This window comes from Poeciliopsis prolifica, unplaced genomic scaffold, assembly GCF_027474105.1.
Source record: "Poeciliopsis prolifica strain line A6 unplaced genomic scaffold, Auburn_PproV2 SCAFFOLD051, whole genome shotgun sequence".
Lineage (NCBI taxonomy): Eukaryota > Metazoa > Chordata > Actinopteri > Cyprinodontiformes > Poeciliidae > Poeciliopsis > Poeciliopsis prolifica.
Genome location: NW_026562426.1, coordinates 2,864,243 through 2,881,376, shown reverse-complemented (window position 1 = coordinate 2,881,376; position 17,134 = coordinate 2,864,243). Strand labels below are relative to the sequence as shown.

The 17,134-nt window shown below is 39.4% G+C and overlaps 1 protein-coding gene across 6 annotated transcripts in view; it reads right to left on the bottom strand.

The window, feature by feature from the left end:
• The window catches only part of nrxn2b (neurexin 2b), a 686,688-nt gene that overhangs the window by 519,837 nt on the left and 149,717 nt on the right, over positions 1-17,134 (bottom strand). For 5 of the 6 annotated variants that reach the window (XM_055058558.1, XM_055058564.1, XM_055058563.1 and 2 more), the window contains exon 4: positions 9,146-9,175. The exons of the other annotated variant lie outside the window; for it this stretch is intronic. In XM_055058558.1, coding sequence (XP_054914533.1) covers positions 9,146-9,175 — 30 coding nt within the window. The remainder of the gene's footprint in view (positions 1-9,145; positions 9,176-17,134) is intronic. 6 annotated transcript variants of the gene reach the window in all.

Below are 17,134 nucleotides of genomic sequence, written 5' to 3'. Positions count from 1 at the left end.
CCACTTTTTTCAGTAACGAGCAATCGAACGCTGCACTATTTCGAATCCAGTAGTCAGATTAAAGTTACTTACCCAAATCACTATTTTCTTTTGTGAAGTAATTTTATTTCCTCAAAGTGTGGTGTGACCGCCGTTTCTGCAGCAGCCGAGCGCCGTGACAGAAATGTAAACAATGGAGGGAGGAGAGAGATTCTGTTGCTGGAAAAACCTGAATCTTTTTTGAGTTTCTGTCGCCATGTCCGATTATTATAAGAAGTTTTGGGCTTGCTTCCTTCTAAACTCGCTTGCAAATTCAATGAGTCGTGGGTTACGGTCAACTTCATGTTTTTGAACATCCATCCATCCATCCATTTTCCGGTCACCCTTCTCCCTAACGGGGTCGGGAGGTACTGGTGCCTATCTCCAGCTGCGTTCCGGGCGAGAGGCGAGGTACACCCTGGACAGGTCGCCAGTCTGTCATAGGTTTTTCAACATGAAGTTGCCTATTTGGGTTTTGAAATAAGCAGAGACACATAATAAATCCCAGAATTTGTCTGACATCCAGTTAGTTTTAGTCAAGACTCTCCCTGTCCATCACTGGCGCTGCACTGCCCCCTAAGGGCTTGGCATGTTTAAAACGACGCTCAGGGGGGAATTTGTGCAAGACTGAAACTTATTTTGTGTACATTTTTTCTTTCTTTTTTTTTAAATGACATGGTGGAGATATTATGAAGAACATCCTCCAGGTGCAAAAAGGCTTAGGCTCTTCTCTCATTTTCTTATATTTCAAGACCTGAACTCTGACATGTTCAGAACATTTTATTTCAATTTTGCCTGCTCTGCATGTGGGTCCCTTGTTAACAAACTCAACTAAATAAAGGATATGAGGGAAAACTATTTGAAGGTTCTGTCACAAGTTCCGAGTTTCAAAGACTTAAAAGGAAGTTCTTCAATAATAAACATTTCTTTTGTTTAAAACATATAATTTATTTTGAAGGTTGTCGTAGATGATTGTCTAAAGGTTGGTTTTTACACTTATGTAATTAATGAAATTACTTTGATACGCGACATTGTTTGATATAAATCAAAAAAAAAATCATTATGCAACTCAATGGAATAACTACCTTTGCTTTGTAAGTCAGGTATAGTTTAGTGTTCATTTAAATAAACAAGGTTAGTTTTTTTGCATATTTGAGGTGTTATTATTATTGTGAGTCTTTTCTAAAAGTGCTGATGTAATTAGTCCACAAACGTGTAACAGGGAGAGATTTTGACTCCAATACGTTAGGGCTTCTTCCAGCTGAAATTCACAAACACTTAGCTTACACTTTACTGGTTTTTAGAAAGACAAAAGCCAACAACAACATACACTGTATGTAATGTTGCAATAAAATTGGCTGCAACATTCTGTTTTATCTCATGTTTTTGTTGCTCGTTTCACAGTGATGAGGTTTTTTTGCTCTGCTGAAATGACAGCAATGTTGCATTGATCAAGCGCGAAAAGGTTGAATCCAACATTACAAAAAATGTAAGTAAAAAAAGGTTGGAACCTTGATGTTATATTCGTTGTGTTGGTCAGAGCAGTCGATTCATGTATGTGGACACAGAAACTAACTGCTGCTCGAAATTACGACGTAAAATTGTGTTCAGGAGGATTTTAAAGCAGCAGTGATCTGTGTTTTCCAGTGACATGGTGCAATTTTATAGCACAATCAAGTAAAGACCCTGAGCTGTTAAAAAATGCAACGTGTATCAAGAAATGTCACTTTCTTAAAATCAGGTTTCTGTCACTTTAAAAATCCCTGCTCTTTCTGAAACTCCGCCTAAAGGAAGTCATCACAACATGGCTCCTCTCTTAACCCTTTAATAACTTTTGTTTTTTTAACCAGGGTTTCACTGAGAAGTTGCTCCTGTAAAGAGTTCAGCTGAGTCACAGTTCCACCAGGTGTTCGCTAATTGTTGCCGGCTAGTCTGCAGTTATCAAACTAGCCGCTAGGAGGGCCGCTCTGTGAGGCAGAAGCTTGAAAGCTGCAGCTCAGAGGAGGAGCTTTGCCTCGTAGGCGGAGCTAGAGCCATGGTTGCCATGAGAGATTAAGGGGTTTCTCAAACATGCATGAAAGAATCAAGGCTACCCTCCAGGTTTGTTTTCGATGAGGGAACGTCATTAGTCGATTTGACATAATATTGCCCCTTTAAAACATCTGAAAATGTTGATTTATTTCAAACATATTGGAAGCAGAAAATCACACACATGAACAAACAATCCAAAAGACAAATTCTTGTACAATAATCTTAACATGCTCAAATAGTAGGAAGTAGTAGGAAACTTATGAACTCCTACCCCATAAACTCACAATATTTTCAGATGAATCCCAATTATTAAAAAAAAACACATATATATCAAAAAATATATATATATATATCGTATTTACTGGATTTTCAGGATAAAACAGTTCATAAACAATAGTTCATACATGTCACTTGCAAACTAATTCTTGTACAATAATCATGTCCATCATGACTGTGATAAACTTTCCCTCCGGAAAAAAATATTTATGGCTTTTGCATTTGAACGTTTTTCACTTGAGAATATGTGATGGTGTCACATGTCACCTCAGACTGAAGAGAACATTTTAAAATAAATGTGACAAGCTTCTGTGAAACAGTGCCGCCCCAGTGTGTTCAGTCTGGAAACAGTTTTATTTTTTTTTCTATAGACTGGTAGATAAGGATCGGACTTCAGAAAGATAGGAATCGAAGCCCGGGGTTTGTCCTTCTGCAGTCTCTGAAGGACAGCTGATATCGATTCTGCTGGCCTGATTATGTGGCGGCATACAGGAACATTTACAGAACTGACCAAGTTTTACTTCTACAACACAGAGATTTATGAAAAATTTAATAATCTCTAAATCCTCGGGCCAAACCAAGAATGAATTGGTTGCATGGATTTCATTTCTCCTGTCGGTTGTTTGGCCAAGCCGCGTCGTTCGAATTTACAGAAACGCCCTAGTTAATAATAAATAAATAAATAAATTGCTCAGTTCACCGAAGAATGAACTCGTTCACTTTCCACAGCTGGGAAAGTAAGAGCTGAACACCTGAACGTTTTCCTGAGTTTAGACATACTTTCTGTCACCTAAAGAGACCAGATTTAAAATAGTCTAATTCCTGATATCTATTTTGATGAAATAACGACAAAAAAATAAAATAAAATAAATTAAAAAAAAAACTCAATAACTTAGTCAAATGCTTTAGAAAACAAGACAAATTAGAAATTTTGGGTGAAAATCATTTAGCATTTGGCTAAAATAAAACCCAGAACCCGTTTAAGCATTATGGTGATTTATTTTTTTTATTTTTTTAGTTTTTAAATCTTTGTTTGAGTTCAGTGTTTTGTTTGCACAACACTTTGGCAATCGTCGCTGATTTTAAAGTGAAATGTTAATTTGGTAACAATATGTGCAAGATCTCAAAGAGAAAAATTTGAATTGGCAACGCATTACATTCCTGCTCCTCTTCATGTCCTGACTGTATCTCCATTTAAAATACATGTTAATCTCTTGCTATGTACAGTTGGAATAAAGTCAGTTTTTTAAAAAAAAAAAAATCTTTATTTACCAGGTCAAATGGAAAAGAATTACTTCTCTTTTTTTTTTTATTCTCCAACTTATTTCAGAGGTTAGTGTCAGCTGACAAACTTTTGGGGATAAAGTTAGTGGAGCAAAAACTGCAGCGATTACTGGAGAGCAGGAGAAGCGTGTGAAGGCAGGGAGAAGTTTTGCCAATGATTGTCCGATAAATAAACTGAAATAAAATGCAGCGTCCTGTGGGAATGGAGTGATGGCCGGCTGACAGGCGAGTGCAGATTACAGTGAGACCTCCTGAGGCAAAACAGACTGCAGGATGATAGCTGACATCCGATTCCTGTGGACGTCGTCACTGAAATCTAAAACAGACGGTTTTACTGTTGTGCAGGGTCAGGGCGAAAAATAACTTGTGACAATAAAAAAAATTATTATTGATGGGATTTTTACAAAGTACTGGATTAAGGTGCGTGTTAAAAGAAGCCACGACTTCGGCCATTTGACACAGTTTGGACCTCAGTGTGTGGACAATTGAAATCTACGCACTGCAACTGGCTGGGATTTTGAACAACATTTGTAAGGATGGACATTAGTAATGAACTGGAATGTATTTCAGGTGGGACACGTTGGAGGTGGTCAGCACAGGGAGCGGGCCTACCAGAAGCCTCAGGGGTAAAGTGAAAGGCAAGACCCGGTTCTGTTTTTATGGATCCCATGTTAAAGCGCTTCACATCTCATCAACCTGAAGCTGAAGGATCCGGTTTAACGATCAGACTCCATTACCAGATCGTCCTGCTCAAGTCCCTCCGAGGTTCCCCATCACCTACAACCCCAGGCTGGACATCTGTCTGGACAAACAGCTGGACCAGGATGGCTGTTAGCAGCTTTCTAGACCCAGACTGAGCTGCTGCTGTGGGCCAGGAGAGAAGACCAAGTCTGAGCTGAACATGAGTTTTCTAAAATCTGACATGTTTGTGTCCACTAAGGAGAAAGGCTTAACATTTATTATCAAATCTGATACACACAGACTCCCCCCATAAATAACCCACCCACAAATAAGACTAAATTATAGTTGATGCCAATTACACTATCAGACTCTGATCATCTCAGTGAAGTGTATTTTGCATTTATGAAATTCCAAAAATAGATTAATCCTGTCATTTAATTATGGAATTATGGGATTGTAATTATATATATATGTATGTGTGTGTGTGTGTGTGTGTAAGAAGAAGCAACGCAAATCAAGAGTTTGCCCTTGAAATGTAAAACCCAACAAATGTCTCATGTTGATTTAGAGCAATGCTGGAGGGAAATCACGATGGATAAATGCTGGTGTCGTGTCAGATTTCCTGCCATGTTTTCCTTTTTTTTCCCCCCCAATTTGTGCTTTTCTCTCTTTAAGCGTGTGGGCTTTGATGAACAGGCGGCTCAGTTTGGAGTGGATCCCAGAATGCATACCTGATAAAGTTCAGCTGAGGAAGGTTTATGGAAATGTTAACGAGAGAAAAAAAGAAAACGAAAAGAAAAAAAAAGAAAGAGGCAGTATAAAGATAACAGGATTACACTTCGAAAACATCTGCTGAGAGTATTGAATGCCTTCTTTTTTTAGTTGCTAAGCCACACAAAAGCTACGGAAGCGTTTAACTGCCCGAGCGCCGAGATAAATTCGGGTGGAGCGTCTCGTTTAAACGAGGAAACTTTTTCCCCCCGTAAGGAGACGCAAAACTCGTTTAAATGAGAAAAGTTCCTCGTTTTAACAAGATTTTAAAAACACATTATAACGGCGTCTATGTCTCATTAAAACCAAAACATCTTTTAAATATAAGGTCGTAACAGTAATAAAGCTACAGCTCTTGGGATTTATATGGGGTAGAGGAAACGGGGTGAGGTGGAGAGTCATAGTGAGCCCCTCAATCCCCTTTATGTTGTTTTTAATAACTTATCTTTAGAAAATGACATAAAACTCATCTTGGTATAATGAGGAACTCTCATTTTAACAAGTTTCACATCTCGTTTTAACGAGAAACTTATTTGTGATGATGATGAAAATAATCTAAAATTCTTTTGCCTCAATTTTTTGGTGTGACAGAGTGAAATAATTTTGCCAAAAGTTGATTTTGATACTGAATTATTGGTAAACACACAGATGAGCTTGTGTTCATTTTTTTTTTTTGTGCAATTTTAGTTGTTGATCTTGGAGTTTGTGGATACATATTGGGACAGAAATTGGGAATTATCGGGACAGTGCGCTATAGTATAGCTGATGTGAAATTAGCAAAAGAACCAAAGCAAAGAAAAAAAAAAAAAAAAACAATTCCCAAAAAAGTAGAACTTCTCCATCAGAATCCCATGATGCATTTTACGGCTCCTTTTATTTCTCTTTAAGGTGATGTAAAATATTTAGATTTTTTTTTTCCACCCTTGCTATCACTGAAAATATGCCGCATATTTAAGAAGCTAACTCAGACCTGCCCTCTAGTGGACATAGTGCCTTACAGATAAATAAAGGCATTGAAAACAGTGAAGTTTAACAGCATTATAACAAGGCAGACTCGTTTCTGCCTGTGGAGATGAATACCAGATTCTAAGAGATAGAATTATGTGTGGTGTAGGTGGGATCTCTGAGTTTTGATGCTCAGGTCCCAGACTTGTTAAATATCTCCAAAACATGCCCGACTAATTTCTAATTTATACTTTTGTCCCAATTTTCCACTTCTGACACCCAGATTATCAGGACGGCTCTTAAAGTGGCAGTATTATGTAAAATCGACTTTTTGAATTGTAATCTATGTTATATTGTTATTCCCTCATCAACAACATACTTTGAGTGTTGCCTTCATTCTTTCATGTATGTTTGGGAAATCCTTTAATGTCCACTCAGCTGTACATAATGCCTGGGTGGACCAAGCCCCGCCTTTGAGAACGCAGCTCCTCCTCAAAGCTGCAGTTTCCTACTTCTCAGTGCAACGCTGGCAAAAACGTGAAAGGGTTAATAGAGGAGCCATGATGTGAGGACTTCCTGAAGCTCCCTCTGTCTAATTCTTTTCTCTTTTTTTCCCCTTTCCCTTTTGGGTTATTTAAGTTTATCTCAGACTGTTTTGAACATTTTGTAAACTAAGTTGCACTTCACATTCTTCAGTTGGTGAGACCGTTTTTTTGTTAAATTGTATTGTGTTTTGGGTTTTTTGAAGCCATTTTTCTTTTGTAATAAATCATTTTTCACATCACTTATTTTCTCTGGACACATTTTTAAGTTACTGTCCCTGAACCCCAAGACCTTGGGGGCATAGCAATGATATATATAACAATATAACTGAAGTCAACATATTTTATTGTTGTGTCAACTACCACTGCACACCAGAAAGTCTGTTTTTTCCTACGTTAAATACAGTCCCTGAACTATCGGCAGAGCTTCCCAGTCGGCCATGTTTGTTTATTCTGAACTCACGTTTGGTCTCGAGAAGTTTTGAGAGTTTTCCCATCTCACATCTGAATGTTGGTTAATGAAATCGGTTCATACGTGATGTTTTGCTCGACACCTCTCACTGTATGACCAAACCTGTTACAGCTAAGATTTTTTATTCTTTTTGAAACCATCTTGTCTGTGGTCTCAGGTTTTGAAAATCAGCCGACAACTTTAGAATCTTGTCATGTGAACCAGACTTTAGAGCAACGGTTTAGGAACAACATACTTTGAGTGTTGCCTTCATTCTTTCATGTATGTGAGAAATCCTTTAATGTCCATGGCATTAAAGGATTAGCAGTTGACCAAAAAGTCAATTTTGCCAGGGGTTCAGTTTTGTTTTTGGAAGTGAAGCTTCATTGTAAATCCAAAGCTGGAAGATTTTGCATGTTTGCTGTCAGTCATCTAGTTTTTGATTTATTTTGGGCTTGATTGAACACATTCATTGTCAGTTATAGGAACAGGACTTTGGTCACTCTCTTTCAAAATGGTTGTTGTCACTAACCAGGTTTCATAAATTTAATAAAAGCTGATTCTGGTGCAGCAGGATCTGCTTTTCAGTAACGTCTGTGGATAAATGTGACTCTGTATTGTAGATGTTTTAAAACAATGAATGCTTTTGTGTTGTACTTAATATTTTCCATTGTAAGAAAATTGCGTCAGTAATAATTTTACCCTGATTAAAACGTATCAACCTCCTGTGCTACATGCGACAGATCTGTGTCATTGTTGAATTGCAGTTGGGGGCTGAATTGCACAAAATCAGCCCAAGGGCCACAAATGGCCCCTAGGCCTAACCCTTGGCCACACTTTGAACACACCTGGATGAGAGGATGATCAAACTGTGTTGGGTAAAGTTTCAGACTGGCTCTCTGTAAACCACTTGAAGGAAAAAGAAATGTATAAAAGCTTTGATTGTTATAGGAGGCTGAAATAATAATCATGATTTAAAAAAAAAATAAGACAATTTCATAAAAAAGTAGAGCAGCTTTTTTTCCCCCCTTGCTTTTGTGTGACATGGTTCATAATGAGGGGAGAGACACCTCTTTCTATTCCAGTAAAGGTCAGAACATTCATTGCACATGTTCACTTTCCTCTCGTGAACTTTGCTTTAAGACCACATTCAATAAGCCGGACTCGACGAGAGGCCAGAGGCTGAAAAAGGGCAGGAAATCAAAACACATCAGTGGGGGGGGGTCGCCGAGTCATTTAAAACCAATTCTGTCAACCTGTAAAAGAAAAACAGGGAAATCTGTGACAAAAGAGGATGTGTGGCAAACATTGAACAGCTGCTGTGTCACACGTAGAAAAACATCAGTAGAAATCTGTGTGCATGTCAAAACATTTCCGGTGAAAACCAACGTTCAAAACGTGATCCCAGTTCATCCTGGCCACAGTCGGCCCGACGGAGAAAACACACAAAATCATTGCCAAACAATGGGAATGTCAGCAGAGGGGTGACGAGAAAACTCTGCACATTCGACAACACTTTCACCTCGAAGTGTTAGTGAATGGAAGCTGGAAGGCATTCAGCTGTTAAAACATTGACCAACAAACACATTTCCAACAGAATCAGAAGTTTTTTCAGGTTAGGGTTTTTTTTTTTTTTTTTTTTTTTTTTTTTTTTTTTTTTGATTAAGCCCAAGCACAAAGGGATAGCAGAAAAGTGTTACCTTCAGCCCCGAGGTCAGGCCGGCGGGGTCAAAGGTGGTCAGTGTTGGAGTCCAGGACGTGAGCCATAGGACAGGACAAGGGGTGGGACACACATTGGCGGAGGTCACAAAAAAAAATAAACACAAAGATAATGGCAGCAAGGGAGAGGAAGGAGGAACAATCAAAGAGGGAGGGGCAGGGAAGAGGGGACAGGGAGGGGGACAAGGGAAAGTTAAAGAGGACATGGACGAGAAGAAGATGAAAAGGATTAAACAAATCAGGGGATTTGGGAGAAAAATGGAAGGATACGCCACAGAGGGAAGGTGGAAAGCAGAGGAGGAACTTGTGAGGGAGAACAGTAGCTTTGGGAGTGTAGAGGCTGAGTCAATTCCTCTTTAAAAAAAAGGTAGAAAAGGAAAACGAACAAAAAAAAGGGAAAAACCCCCCAAAACGAATAAACCCATACCTTGGTCGTTTAACGTCAGGTGCGCCAGACCTTGAAGGGGAAAAAACAGAAAAAAGGAACACAAAGGAAGAAAAAGAAGGTCATAAAAGGCACGGGAAGGAAAAAAAGCATTGTCACAACGTTGGACTGCAGTTTGTGACAGACATCCTGGGGCAGACTTGGATGTCAGAGTTGAAAAGTAAAAAGAAAAAGTACAAAAAAAAAACTAAAACTAAAACAAGAACAAAAAGAAACAAGAGAGAGTGAAAGATAGAGAGATAGAGAGCGAATAACAACAGAAAACAAGCAAACACTTCTTGAGTGAGGTGTGAGGGGTTCTGGAAAACAAAACAAAAAAAAAAAAGCATTTTCATTTGGCGCAACTGCCGAAGGCTATTGCTCACACAAATGCTTTTTTTTTTTCCTTCCACTGGAATATTTATGGAACACACAGAGAACTGTTTGGCAGAATAGCAAGCTTGGATCTGATTGGTTATCTCCAACGCTACTCAAATCACAAAGCAAGAACCTGAGCTGGGAAGACACGACGCCCTTCCAGAGGCTTCCAGACCCGACAAACCTTTCAACACTAGTCGTGCTTCGCCTGCCAACCTCGAACCGGTGCCGCTGTGACGTCATAACGGAAAAGTCTTACCAGGGATTTTTGGTCTGGTTTTGAGTGCAAATACCTCTTGAATTAAGACAAAAAGTTACTTTGAAGCAACTTTTCAGGATGAAATGAGAGTTTGTTCTAAGTCAGTATTGCTTAAATTTGAATAAAAAAGTTCCAGTTCCACGGACATATTATTTCACTTATAATAAGACATTTTTCCCAAATTGTAAGTTATATAATCTGCCAGTGAAACTAGAACCTTTTCACCAATATCAAGGAATTATTGACTTAAAACAAGCTTAATGACAAGTTCCTTTAAAGCTAATTTTGCCTCAGTTCAAATGTGATAGGGCAGCACTTGGAAAATGTAAAAATTGCCTTGTTACTAAAATGTGCGATATAAGAAAACGTGATCGATCAATTGATATTTCTGCAAGAAACTAGACAAAAAATACTTGGCAAAATGTTGTGATTTTGCAGCGTGTGTGATTGACCAACACAAAGTTGACCATAATAAACAGAACAAGTTTGTGTTTAGAATGGTCCCATCAACGTACGGACCTAAATCCAATTGGGAAACTGCGGCACCAAATAAAAATATCCTTTCAAAGTCAATTTCCGTCCAGCCTTGTCTTTTTTGGGAAAAGAAAAGTGGCCAAGAAATTCTTTTTCATGAAGTCATGCCTCTGTTTCTCTCTGCTTTACTGTTTTGCATCGCCTTCTGTTGGTCCATCCCACAAAATCCCTGTAAAAACACACTGGAGTGTGTGCTCAAACCGTGACGTGTGGAAACGTCTGGAGGGGAATGAATCGCTTTGGAAGGCACGCTAAGAACTTGAAGCAACACGAAACGAATCAAATAGCGTCGGCACAACCGCGGCATCACAACGTCGCTGTAGAAACCTCATACTGGTGGACGGCTACTTTACACAAACGGTAAAACGCAGAAATCTGATGATCCTTTGCTTGCGGTCACAACTACATGAACATATGAAACCCAAACCACAGAGAGAATGTGGTATAAACTACATGCTGAGAAACACTGATCTCTACCTGAACGGAGACAGAAGAAACTTATGAACGCTTTGCTGCCAGACTGTTTCACTTCAGCAGATTCATTTCTGCCAAATTCATCTGAGCTCCTAAGGAAATAGAAACATTACATAGCAAAGTGATGTATGTCATGTTGTCTGTTTATGGCCGTCTGTCTGTCTCACATATCTACTGTATCTGTTTCTGTCTGTCTTTTTCTGTCTCCATCTCTGTTTATCTGTCCATCTCTGTCTCTCTCTCTCTTTCTATCTTTTTTATCTCCATCTCTTTGTCCTCATCTCTTTGTTTTTGCCTGTCTCTGTCTATTTCTGTGTCTTTCTCCGTCTATCTTTGTCTGTCCACGTCTGTCCTTTTCAGTCTCTATCCATCTCTGTCCATCTGTCTGTTTCTCTGTCAGTATTTCGATCTGCTTCTGTTTGTTTGTGTCTTTACATCTATCTCCATGTGTCTCTGTCTGTTCCTCAGTGTCTGTCTATCTGTTTGTTTATCCCTCATATCCATCAGTCTATGCGTCTCTGTCTCCACATCTGTCTCTGTTTCTTGCTATCCATTTGTTTCCAATATCTGTCTGTATGTTTGTCTGTTTCAGTCTGTCTGATTCTGTCTAGAAGTCTGTTTCTGTTTATGTCCATCTCCCATGTCTGTCCCTCTGTGCCTGTCTGTCCATCTGCCTGCTTTTGTCCATCTGTCCATCTCCCTGCTTCTGTTTCTTTGTTTGTTTCATGTATAAGTCTGCCTTTGCCCCCCATTTCTATCTATGGGGCTGCATTCAGGAACTCGTACAGCAGCATGTATTTTGTGAACAGAGTCCTTCGAGAAAACACTTTGAGGAGCAAAAAAAATTAAACCCCGTGGCCTAAAGCGGAGAACATTCCCAGCTAAAAAGAAATTGGATTTATCCTCGGGCAGCAGCAGGATATGAAACGGCATTACAGGTCACAAACAAGGAGACTGTAAAGGTCAAATCTTTTTCGAGCGGGTCTGTCTTTCGGTGATCGATGGCACTTCAAACACAAAGCTTCTGGCGGCCCGAGCAAACAATCGAACGTCAGCAACAATTCGGCGTCAAACGGCGGCGTTTTGTCGCTGTACGAAGAACAGGAACGGCCCAAACGGGAGCCAAGCGGAGACAACAACTCAGCTAAAGGCAGTTCAGGGTTTTACTCAATACTGCCTTATTTTTAGTCTTTTAAGGGGCCAAAGATGACATAGATGCTTGTTGAAAGATTAACGCCATATCTATGTTGTAACGCTGCTTTAAAAACCAGGACATAATAAATGTCTTATGAAGATCTAGCCGTCGTAAAATTAAGAAACAGCTTTGTAGGATCTGATGACGTGTGACAAAAGCTTAGCTGTCCTGAGCAGACTCTCGTCACACTGACCCACTCGATGGTTATAAAAGTTTTCCAAACATTAACAGCATGTATGCAAAGACCAAAATACAACTGACTATAACATTCTCATTTTGATAACATATAGCCACCCATAACCTAGCCTAGCATGTCGGACTAAAGAGACTTAAATGACTACAAGACATTTCTGCTGTTCTTTATATAATGCATCCTGTGATCCAGGGTGAGAGGAAATGTACATGCAGAGTGTGTTATTTATCCAGTGGAGGTCAGGTTCCTGCCGGCCCCCTTTGCATAAAGACCAATCATTCTCACTGTGCCACTTTCAGGTTTTGTTCCCTCTGCTCAGAGTCCATTAAGGAGATAAGGCTGAGGCTCCTGCAATGAAACAAAATACTGCCGCCACTGCATACCAAGTCACTCAAACACACCGTCAGTCCAGCCTCACGTGGCTGAAGCAGTCCAACAGAAGAAGAAGAAGAAGAAAAACAGTCAATACATTTTAAAAAAACAAGGATGAGAAGAAGAAGAAAAACCACAGAGAGAGAGAGAAAAAAAGAGCTGCAGCTACAGGTTGTTAATTGGCTGCTATTCACAACTAAACTTCCAGCGTTAGTTTCACACACAGATGAACGACAAAGAAAACATGAGAAACGACAAGAAACCCGTTTATCAGGAGGTGCTAAAGTACAGACAAAAAAGTTGTATGTAGAAAGCAATTAAAGGTATGCACCAATCCAGGATCACACTTCGAAAACACCCCACAGCCTCTCCTTCAAACAATATGCAAGTCAATCAGTAAACGGCGGATGACAAGCAGAAACAATGGGCGACATGAAGGGGAAGGGTGAGCGGAGCAGTCCTAACTCTTCAGCTCCTGTGGGGCGTCCAGAGGCAGCAGCGGTCAGTATCTATCAAAATCATCCAGGAGGAGAAACAGGCTGACTATCAACCAGGTTCATGAGCAGCCAGCTTTCAGTGGTGCACATGGAGAGCGAAGGCAAGGCTCACCAACTCGGATCTCAAAGCCAAACAACATCAGAAATGGAACATGGAGCAACAGCAGGACGTGGCCTGGTCCCACGAATCATACTGTCATTTTAGCTGCATGAATGACTTAATGCATGTGCATCGCTCAAATGGAGAACTCTTAGTAGGAAGATGCACAATAGGAAGAAGTGGGCAAGCTTGATGTCAGATACTACAATATATTTTCAGGGTCCTAATGATGGCAATGAGTCAGGCCTGTTTTGGACCGACAAACTCTTAGACAGGTGGTCATAATGTTATGACTGATTTTAGATTATTTTTGGATTAAAAAAAAAAACAATCAATGCTGTGATTGATTTTTGAAGCTGTCTGCATTGAATAATACCTACCACAACAATTACGACATAACTTTAATTATGTTGAATGGAGTACAAAAATGTGAGACTTCAATTGCCAAATCAAGAATTAAAAAAATAATAATAATATTTGTTGCTTTCAAGGAAATTGAAAAAAAACATTATGGTACATTCTTTGTGTTCCACTTGTTTCCTGTGGACAAACTTAATTATGGGAAAACCAAAGTTTGAGTCATAAGTATAACATTTCAGTCTGGATCAAACGTCACAATGTTCCACTGTAATGACTCTTGTTCAACCAGTGTCAACAAAAATAAAACTACTCAGTCTGACTTAAAACACCAACCGATATCTTAGTGAAAGAAAATCAACATACTCTTAGGCATGTGGTCATAATGTAATGCCTGACCTGTGTGCAAGCAAAACAAAACAAAAAAATTCCTAAGCCACATTCACACCAAGGTTCTTCCTTGCACTACTCAATACCACTGGCTCAACAACAGCGTGATTGAGCATTTACACCAATCTTTGTCAGGCATTTAAATCCGATCACAAGGAAATGCTCTTCAAGACTTCATCGATATCGGAGAGGAAATCAAACTGCCACGGCAACAAGAAAAGCGGCGCTGCTTCCTTACGGCCTGGGAGCGTGATGGAATCCTAGCCGCCGTTCCCGCACCTCCTTGACATCTGAGCATTGATTACATTGTTAATCGTGTAGTGAGCGCAGATGGGAGCGTCTAATGGAACGGGTGCTGTCTGGAGAGTGTGACTGCCTGTATGATCGAGTGGCAGATGGAGGCCAGTCATCATTTTGTCATTAGAAGAAGACATTGTTCTGTTATGTCCTGTTTTTCTCCCATTTCCTTCTGTTTATTACCTTTATTGCTCACCTTAACCTTCCTGGCCTCCATATGTAACGCTACGTTGGCACCTATTTTTTCCTCCTTTCTCATCTGCCAGTACATAATGCTCTTAAATGTTTCTAACCGCTCTTTTTAAACCATTGGGTTGCAATTAGCATAGCATCCAATTAACATAGCATGTATGTTTAGCAGATAATGGTTATCTTATAACGGCAAGTGTTTTTGAAAGATCCGTCACAGCTTTACTCGCAATTTTTTAATTTTTTTTTTATAAATCTCAAGCTCCATCATCCCAGACACATTCACACACACAAGCAGATGTGTTGGGTCACAGCAGAAGCGACTCACCACTCGAGGGGAAAAAAGAAAAATGGCGGTCATCATCATTATCTCCTTCTATTCCTTTTCAACCTGGGTTCTCATTGAACGCCGCATCCCTCGTTTCTTGGATGAAGAAACAGAACGAGTCACAGGAATATGTTCACCTTGAAGGCTCCCTCCTGCTGCCCCTCCCGCCGGATCCACATGGCTTATTAAATAGTATGATTTCCAAAGAATCACACCAACATCTGGTTAGTTCCTGGTTTATGTCCTCCTTGAAAACATATTGAGACAGAGACAGGTTTTGTTTTGCTGAATGCAAAGTGTGTTTTAACAACAGCTGTTCAAATCTACTTTAGAAGAATGGAAAAAGTATTATCAAAAGGTACAAACTGAAACAGCAGTAATACATGAAACTGGAACTGCAAGCAGCTGTGAACGAGCCCAACAAAGCAACTCTGGCCTTGTATCACCCCATGCACTTTTTGTTAACGCTACAGTACAGTAACTTTTAGAAAAAAATATATTTTGTACATATTTGTTGAAATTATCATTATGCTGCTACAATATAAGACTGAAAAAACCCAAAACAAGCCTTCTCTCAGTGCTCCTAGTATAAACTGCAGAAACAACCAATCAAAGACAGGAAGAAGGTCTTGGTGCTGTCAGTCACCCTTGTGCTAACTCCTAGCAATCTGCTAAGCTACAGCTGGTTCACTACAAAATAGCCTGCCACAAATGCTAAGGCTGGCTTGCATGGTCACTGATAATGGCAGATAAATGGCTTTCCATTTATCAATCAAAAATAACTTAAATGTAAATTCATAAAAAATCCGAAAGATGCCACAGAAATACATACCACCACAGATTCATTACAAAATCAAATTAGCATGTAGGCTGCATCTACTTATAGAATGTACAAAAATGAGGCAAATGCTTCCATCAGGCCCGGATCGATGCTGACCCGTGATTGCCGTTTTATCTCTGTTAGCAAAGCGGTACAGGCTCTGCCTCTGATTGCTTAAAAATAACAGTGCAATGGGTTTAAGGTTGATCTCATTCAATATGAACATTTATCATTTCATCGGCTTGATCTATAATGTATGACCTTTCCGAAACTAAATATTAAAACTGCAGCAGATTTCAGCAGGCTTTAATAATTCAGTCCGAGTGCCAATTGTACGCGGAAGAGAAGCGGGTGATGAGGAGCTAACGGCCAGAAACATTTCTGCCGCATCAATTCCACGTCTTTTAGCACTTCAAAAAGTGAACAAATATCAACCCTTTTCATAAAGTGAAGACTTCGGGTGAAGTTGTGGATTACATTTTTTAGTGCAGCCCTTTGTTTTCACAGCAATTTGATGTCAGTTGGAACCTAAATGATCATTTAGGTTCACAACTTAATGGCCATTGTGAACCTTAACCAAACTGCAATGCGCAAAACCTTTGATTCCTACAAAGATCTCATTACCAATGAAAATACTCAATACCACTTGTAATACCACGAGGACCATTAATGAATCAAGATGAATATTCTTTATTAATACGTTCTCCGAACCAACTTTTTTTTTCCCTCCCCCACAAGCAGCTCTGGTCTTTCGACATGAAAAATTTAGGAGTAGCAATGAAAATTTTAATCAACTTAGGCAAAATAGAATTAGCAGAACACTTGTATATTTTAACTGCATTGATGATTGCTACATATCATTTAGCCCCGAAACAGAACTAAATAAAAAAAAAAAAAAAATCTGATAGTATTTTTAAGGAACAAATTAGAAAGGGAAGCAGTGAGTCGTGCAAAATGCTGCAGCTCAACGGTTCGAACAAAACGGGAAAATGAGCAAATCTCAAATGTAAATACTATCAAACCAAACGTTAGTGCATTTATAATTAAATAAATAAGAATTAAGGTTGTGCATTTTTGCTGAAGTTTCTTGCAAGGTCCAACATGTTTGGACCTTGCAAGAAGGTCCAAACATGTCTGCAAGTCGAGAGCAAAACGACATTGCTTTTGATGTTCTGATAACGGAGGCGAGTCAGTTGTGTGTCTGTTTGCTGAGTTGTTACTTTCCACTGCTTGAACTAATCCTGTCCAAACAAGCAAAGGTTTTAATTCATTAACAGGTAATTCAATGTCTTGTTCTCATCAGAAACTTGACTGTCTGGCGTTGCAGGAGCGTGAGTTTGCACATTTCATTTTAAGTTTTGAAAAATAAGGAAGGTAGAACGCCAACAGGGAAGAGAGAATTCAAACAGCAGAACACCTGGTATGTTAGGAATAGAAGCAAAACGTGTATTTGCTGTTCAAATTGAAGCAACTATCCTTTACATTCCTTCATATCATCTAACTCTCGACTGAATAAACGCCTCAACAGTCTTCTAGGATTCTCAAAAAAAGGGGGAAAACAGGAATCTATCTTAGTATGTGTGATGTCTGCTGTTTTACTTTTGAGTCT